At 45.8% G+C, this 7622-nt stretch overlaps 1 protein-coding gene across 1 annotated transcript in view; it reads left to right on the top strand.

Annotated features, from left to right (window-relative positions):
- The window catches only part of CSUI_005840 (rhoptry kinase family protein rop25), a 7903-nt gene extending 1407 nt beyond the window's left edge, over positions 1–6496 (top strand). Inside the window, exon 1 of the mRNA XM_068066008.1 lies at positions 1–6496. This exon is cut by the window's left edge and continues 1407 nt beyond it. Within this exon, the coding sequence (XP_067922016.1) occupies positions 153–4355 (4203 nt within the window). The 5' untranslated portion in view covers positions 1–152 and the 3' untranslated portion in view covers positions 4356–6496.
- Positions 6497–7622: the final 1126 nt, after the last annotated feature.

The following is a 7622-nucleotide window of genomic DNA, read 5'->3' as shown; positions in this document are numbered from 1 at the left end:
TCAGGAGCAGGAGGAGGAGGAGGAGTCTTCTCTGTGAAGAAAAACCTTTCATTCTCTTGAATTTCAGAAAGGTCTCTTTTCTAAAGAAACCTCTAGTTCTTTCGTTTCTCTTTTGAAGAATAGAAGTCAAGAGCTACAAGGAAGAGGAGAGAATGAAGAAGAAGATGAGGTTCCACTTCATTCTCCCTTGCTTGGATTCTTCTTTCTCTATTCTTCTTGCTGCTCTCTTCCTTCTCTCCCTAGTGACTTGGGGTGTATGTACACCTGAGGAACTGAGCCTCGACGATCGAAGGAAGAATGGTGGTCTCCATCCCTACCTCCCTTCTTCAACTCTTTCCCCAGATAAATATCCTTATAGAGAAGGAGGAGGAGGAGGAAAGGAGGATTTCGATTTTATCGAGGCGGTCATTCAGCAGAAAGAAACAAAGGACAGAGATGAAGAGGGACAAGATGATCAAGGAGACTCCCGAGGAGGAGCAGCAGGGGGAGAAACATCGTCTCTTCCATCGAAACTTCGGAATTTTTCATCGGCTTTCAGGCCGAAGATCACATCTCTTTATGATGGAGTTGTCGCAAACTTTGGGAATTTTCTGAAGAATCCTTTCATGCTTTCAGAGGACCTATCTTCGGATATAGATTCTTCTCTCGCGGACCTGCCCTCTAATGGAATCTCTCCTTCTTCTTCTCAGGAACCCTCGGGAGAGAAAGATGCGGGTGTACATACACCCGGAAGAAGAGGGAGACGTGACGGAGGAGGGACACACAGTAGTCGGGCTGAAGGAGGACTAGTCCAGCAACATCATGAAAACCGGGGAGGCCTGGTAAGAAGAGAAAAAGAAGAAATGAAGAGAACATACCAAGAGGAGGAGGAAGAAGAAGAAAGACGCTATCATGCGGTGTATATGAACGATGAAGATCTCGGCTATTATCGGACACCTAAACGTCCCCGCAATGGTGAAAAGCTCGAAGATAACCCGTACGCGGAGATCCCCTCTTCTTTCTCTCCACACAGTCAGAAGGACTCTCCTCCTCGAATCAGCAGATCTCCCTACGATGAATATCTTGATATAGGAAGATCTTCAAGCGAAAAAGAAGAACAAGGAGACAGGAGACCGTCTTCTCATGCTCTACGGCAACCTCAGGGGCTCTATTATTCTCATCATTATCATCCCTCCCCTCAACTCCAATCTTCTTTTGCCTACTCTCAACATGAAGCCCCTGCAACATACTACCCTACAGGTCCTCTTACCCATGCACTTCCTTCTTCCTCTCCGTCTCCTACTCTTCTTCCTGTGGCGAGGTTTCCCCGCGACTACTTCTCTGCAGCAGGCCAAGCGCATCAGCAGGCCAGTAACCCCCCCCCGACGTCTCTCCTTCCTCCATCCACATCTCCTTCTTCTCACCCCTCCCCTACGCCTCCTCCTCTTCCTCCTCCTCCCACTACCACCACTAGCACGACGACTCATGGAACTTTCCCCCCTAGTCTTTCTTCATCTCCACGTGCTCCTCCGAACGTTCCATCGGCCGTCTCCCCAGCTCTTCAAGGTGTCTCTCCTTCTTCGCCTTCTTATGCTGCTTCAAATCTTCGGGGAGGAACAGGAGGTGGCGGTCGGGGCATTCCTTCTGTATCTCTCCTCCCTCAAGATCAAGGGGGAGAAAGCAGTCATCAAGCCAATAGTGATGTTTCAGCTATGCCCTCCAATAGCTCGGGGCCTCCTAGCAATCAACCTGCAGTCACAGCCCCTGCTCCTCCTTCTCCTCCTTCTCCTAACCCTCCTTCTCCTCCTACTCCTGGGCCATCTCTTTTGCCTATCTTGGGTACGGGGGGCCTGAATATCTTCATACAGCAAGGCTTTGCAAATCCGTATATTCCGTCGACTCAAGGTCCTCAGGGGCCTTCTCTTTCTCCTTCTCCGCATATCATTCCTTCTTATCTTCACCACCAAGCACAACACCCAGGGCAGCTCCCCTCCGGGGGTGTATATACACCTGGAGTAGGAATAGGAGGAGGAGGAGGAGGGGGGGTTCCCGGAAGTCTCCTTCCGAGCCACTTGAATCTTCTCCAACAGCAGCAGCAGATCAACTCCTCCCTCTCGGCAACCCCCTCCCCACCAGGAGCAGGAGGTGTGAGTCTCCTTCCGACTTCCTCATCTTTCGTCGTAGAGCCTTTCCATCATCCAGGAGGAGCAGGAGGAGGAGGCAATGGTGTGTTTCTTACCCCTGCCGCCGCCGCTTCCCCGGGGGGTCTGGGGGGTGCTTTCATTCCTTCTCTCTTACCTCCTCCAGGTCTAGCGTCTTCTTCTTCTCCATGGGGAACACGGGGTGTTCCCCTCTCGACAGGTCCTTCTTTTTCTACTTCTTCTTCGACAGATTCAGATAGATGGTGGCGAGGCGCTGAGTCGTGGCCTGAAGTGAAGCCTATGACAAAGAAGGAGATTGAAGAAGGTCTGAGAGAGATCTCTCGCCATGTGGCAAGTGTACGTATAGAAGCTCATCTAGGAAGATCCCAGGTCAATGCAGCTAAAGCCCTAAGTCAGTATATACCACAAGGAAGACTGTACGATCTTCAAGATATCTCTCACGTGTCTCCTCCTATCACTGTTATGAGAGGCAAGATACTTGGATTTGGCGCCTACGGGGCTGTAGTCGAGTTCCTTCATTCTTCTCCCTCTTCTACAGATTGGTCTTCTCCTACTTCGGTCTCTTCTTCTCTCTCAAATAAAGGACAGTCCGCAAAACACCTCTCTTCATCTTCTTCTCAACAGAAAGAGAGAGAGATAGTGAAGAAGAGAAGTTCAAATCCAGAAAATGAACAACGCGAAAGAGAGAAGAGAGAAGATGGAGGAGAAGAAGAATGGGAACGCGGAGCAGGAGGGGCCTCGAAGGAGCGTCCTAGAGAAGACGCAGAGATGACGAAAGAAGAGGAGAATCTCGGAAACAAAGGCGAGAGAAGTTATGTGTCTCTATCAGGATTCACATCAGACAAGACTCGCCATGAAAAGTCCAGAACCCCTTTCTCTGAAAAAGAGGGACATGACGAGAAAGAAGAAGGAGAGACACCTCCTCTACTATCGAACTCCTCTTCTACACCCTCTTCTACTACGAAGAGAAGAAATTCTGTCTCACACTCAGTAGAAGAAGGAAATGCCGCAGGTGTTCCAATACGAAGAAGCGCTTCCTCGTCTTCTTCTTCTTCTCATATTCAGGGGAAGTCTGTATCCAATGCAGGTGTGAGATATGCGGCGAAGATCTTTCACTGGTCAAAGAAAAGACACCCGAAGATGGATGAAGTGGAGAAGACCTTCGAGTCGTACATAGAAGAAGAATTGCATGCGTTCAAGCAGCTGCGTCGTATTCCGAAGAGATCTCTAGAGAGAAGAAGAAAAAGACGGATAGAGACAAACCAAGGCGATGTAGAGAAAGAAGAAGAAGACATAAAGACTCCGCTTCATGGCGATAGGGGGATGGAGGAGGAGGAGAAGAAGAAGAGAAGAATCGTGAAGCAAGAAGATGAAGAAGAGGGAGGAGGTGGAGTGATCTCGGATCAAGAGTTATTTCTGAAGTATGGATTAGTGGTTCCTCTTCAAGGGGTTCGTGAGGTTGTCGGTTTGCCACCGATCTTTCAAGCGAATCCTGCGCTGTACCCCGGGGACGTTCCTCTCTTTTTCTCGAATCGACTAATCATGTATCCTGCTTTAAAATGCAGTCTAGATATGTTGCTACAGAGTAGCAATCTTAGCTCGTCTTATCACTCCTTCTCTCAAGATTCCAAGCGTGTTCTTCTCCGGAGAATTGTCTCTCTCGTTGCGGGACTCCATGACTTAGGCTTTACACATGATGATATCAAGCCGCAGAACTTCCTTGTGAGTTTGAAGGGAGATCTCTACTTAGGCGACTTTGCTTATCTCATCCCGATCGATACCGTCCAAGACTGCAACAAAGGCTTTACCATCGACTATACACCCCCCGAGCTCATGGAATGCGCTCTTAAGAATGGCTCCTTACCTATGTCGACCTATCGAGATTCCTGGGCTGTAGGAGTGAGTGGGTATCAGATCTTATGTAAGAATGCCCTCCCTTTCTTTCTCGATAAAAAGTTTGGAACTAAAGCGGAGCCTAAACAAGTCGCGACGTACATTGCGTCTTTGCAAGAGAAAGACCTCGAGACGTCCAGATGCGGAACGGACTACGACAAGGAAGCTATGTCCTATGTACTAAGGCTACTCCAACCCAACAGAAGTAAGCGCGCTACGGTTGAAGATCTTATGAAAGAACCTTTCTTTGCTATGCCAGAGGCCGGGGCAGATGAAGAGGGGGGTGAGAAGGAAGAGCACGACCAGGAGGAAGAGGTGTAAAGAAAGATGGATAGAGAGAAAGAAGAAGAGATGAGAAGGAGAGAGAGAGAGAGAAAGTAAAAGACAGAGAGAAGAAACACATGGGAGAACGAGAAGAGAGATGCTGAGAAGAAAGAGGATATGCGAAGGTTTGGAGAATGAAAGAGAAAGATAGAGAAAGCAAGAGAAAGATACAGAAAGAGAAAGAAAGACAAGAGGAAGAATGAAAAGGAGCCACAAGCCAAGAGAAAGTGGAAGAAGGGGGTGTAGAAGGTGATGTCTTTGGTTTGATAGACATGTAAAACACCTTTGTAGACTCATTTTCGTGAGATAGATATATCTATATCTATCTAGATATCTATGTGTCTATCTATCTATCTCTATATAGCTCAACTGATGGATGGCTGAGCCTCCTAGAAAAAGGGGAAGAAGGCGAATGAATGGAGAGACAGAGAGGAAAGTAGTCGCGCCTTTCTCTGTTCTGTGTAGGCTTGAAATGAGAAGAAGGATGTCTCTCTCTCTCTCTTTTTTTTTTTGCGATGCACAAGAAAAGAGAGAAAGAGAGGGGTAAATCTCTCTGTATAATATATGTGATGTATCTAGAAAGAATGATGAGCAACCAACTAATAGCACCCTTTTGCTCATGTAGAAGACGTCTCTATACCTATCTTCTATATCTCTACATATGTGTCTAGAGACAAGCGAGTGTCTTTGCTGCGGAGTCATCTGCCGAGTGCCCACACATGCAGTGTTGGTTTGACGTGTACGTACACTCCATCTATGTATGTCCATGAACCCCCCACCTCGTATCAAAGAATTCTGCATCTATCTACCCATATATATATAGAAAGATACATATCTTTGCCTATACACAAGCATCTATAGATGTGATAGAGAAATGGATGTATATTATATACACATATATATATCCCTACATGACTTAACGTGTACATGTTGCCACACTGCATGTATGTATATATCTATATCTATATATATATATACCAATACTTATACAAGACATGTACAGAGTGTTTCTAGGGAGATAGAGAATAGGCTTTGTTATGTATCTCTATATATAGATAGATACAGAGAGAGATATGGGAGGTACATGGTCGCTATGCATCGGAAGGAGAGTAATTTTCTTCGCAGTTGTGCGTCGGCCTTGTCTTCTGATAAGGTTTTTCTCTCTCCTGAAAAGAGAAGAAAATAGGAGCTCTCGGTCTACTCATCATGATATGGTCAGAGATGATCGCGATCTCTTGTTCTTCTTCGTCTTCATCCTTTTTCCTTTCATGAGAAAGAAAGAAAGAGTGCTAAGAAGAGTAATGAAGCAACATGAACCGTCTGACCACCCGAGATAGATAGCTTGTACTATTATGAAAGCTGATGTATGACGTACTTACCCCCGGGGGACCCAGATAGACATACATAGTCATACTGTATATACACTATACACACAATATATATATATATATAGTAGTATCCCTCGGGAGAGAGAGAGAGAGATGATGTAGACACGTAATGTAAGAGAGCAGGTGTGTGGGGTGTGATGGACAGACGACGGAGAGACATCTCTATCTCATTTTCGAGTCTCTTCATGGATATGTTTCTGTGAAGGTTTTTTCTCTTCATCTTGGAGAAGGGACTCCTCCTACACCTCTCTACCCCTCCTCTCTCTCCGTGGGTCTTCTTATGTACATCAGTGCGTCTATAGACTCACAGCACAGTGTTTATATCTCTACACATATGACCTCTGTATATCTCCATTCGTCTATACCTGTCTATGCATACACCGCGTATGCATCTATCTGTATCGTATCTCTCTCTCTCTGTATTCACTTATCCATCTACTCCTTTAGCGAGAATGTATGATGAGGCTCGTCGGAGTACCGATAGGAGTGTTCGCCTTTCGATGTCTTCTTCTTATCCACCCCTTTCGAGTAGAAGACGCGAGGAGGGCGAAGGAAAAGTCCATTATTTGCGAGAATGCCCGATGAAGGAGAGAACGAAAAAGAATAAGAAGTAGAAACTCTTGTCAGCTCGTAGTAGTAGTAGTAGAAGTACCAGTTGGTGTGGTCGAAGAAGAAGAAGATCTTCCATGTCCTCTCTTTCTTTCTCTTCATTTCCATAAACGCAGGTTTTCCCTCTAACTTGAATGCATTCTTCTTGTGTTTTGAAGAAAACTCCTGAGAAGCATCAGCGAGACTTCTCCTTTAACCAAAGAGAAGAAAAAAGAGACATGCATCTATCTACGGGGACTCTCCCACACATAGACAGCCGCCTCCTCCTTCCATAGCTCAAAGGGCAAGAAAAGAGTAGATAGAGAGCAACTTCTATTCTGTCTCAACGGAGGAGGTCGTGAGGAATTGCGGCGTCCCCTGTAGGGGCGAATAAACCAGCGACAACGGCTAATGAAAAGAGACGCTTGAAAGAAATAGATAGGTGTGTACAGGCGGGAGGAGTTCGATGCTTCGTCTTAGCATCTTGACGTATTTCTTCTCTTCTTGCCTGACTCTTCACTTCTTCCTACACATAGACACCTCGGGCAACTTCTTGAAAGCTCATCTCCAAAGAAAGAGAGACATAGAGTGACAGAAAGACACAAATCGATCTATCCAGAATTTTTAATCTCTCTCTACAATACTCACGGAAAGAAGAAACAAGCGCGAACATTCTCCGCGTTATGCCTAGAGAAAAACGACTCTTCTCTGTCGATCTAACTCTTCTTCTTCATCTTAGTCATCTCTTCTACGTCTATCGAAGACTTCTCTCTCGACCTCTACCGATGTACCTATATGTATGTTTCATATATACATATATATGTATGTCGATACGATATATGGTAGATATATAGATATGTATATAACCAGATAGACAGGTGAAGAGATACAGACCGTATGCGCTAGATGCGTATAGTTGGATGTATCTGTAGGTTCGAAGTGTCGAGAGATGGGATGCGGAGGAGAGAGAGACGATTCTTTTCCCTAGGAGAAAAGTCTGAGAAAGGACAGCAAGAAAGAGAGAAGAGTCATGATAAAAAGCTAAGAGGTTTCACTTTAGTTGTGGGAAAAGAACGGACAAGAAGAATAGCAATAGGAAGAGACGCCGGTAATGAGAATGACCCTGTTCTTTCATGTTGACTCGGGGTCACTGAGGTGTACATACACTCCAATCCGCTCCTACCGTCGAGTGACCTCCCTCTGCATCTAGCTTGTAGAAAAACCTGCCTTTAAACAGAAAGCCGAGATATAGCTTGGGTTTTTTCCTCTCTCTCTCTCTACATACATA

The sequence above is a fragment of the Cystoisospora suis genome, assembly GCF_002600585.1.
Source record: "Cystoisospora suis strain Wien I chromosome Unknown contig_2859, whole genome shotgun sequence".
In the NCBI taxonomy this organism is placed as follows: domain Eukaryota; phylum Apicomplexa; class Conoidasida; order Eucoccidiorida; family Sarcocystidae; genus Cystoisospora; species Cystoisospora suis.
The sequence above is the reverse complement of the archived record's forward strand: the minus strand, read 5'-3'. Positions and strand labels throughout refer to the sequence as shown.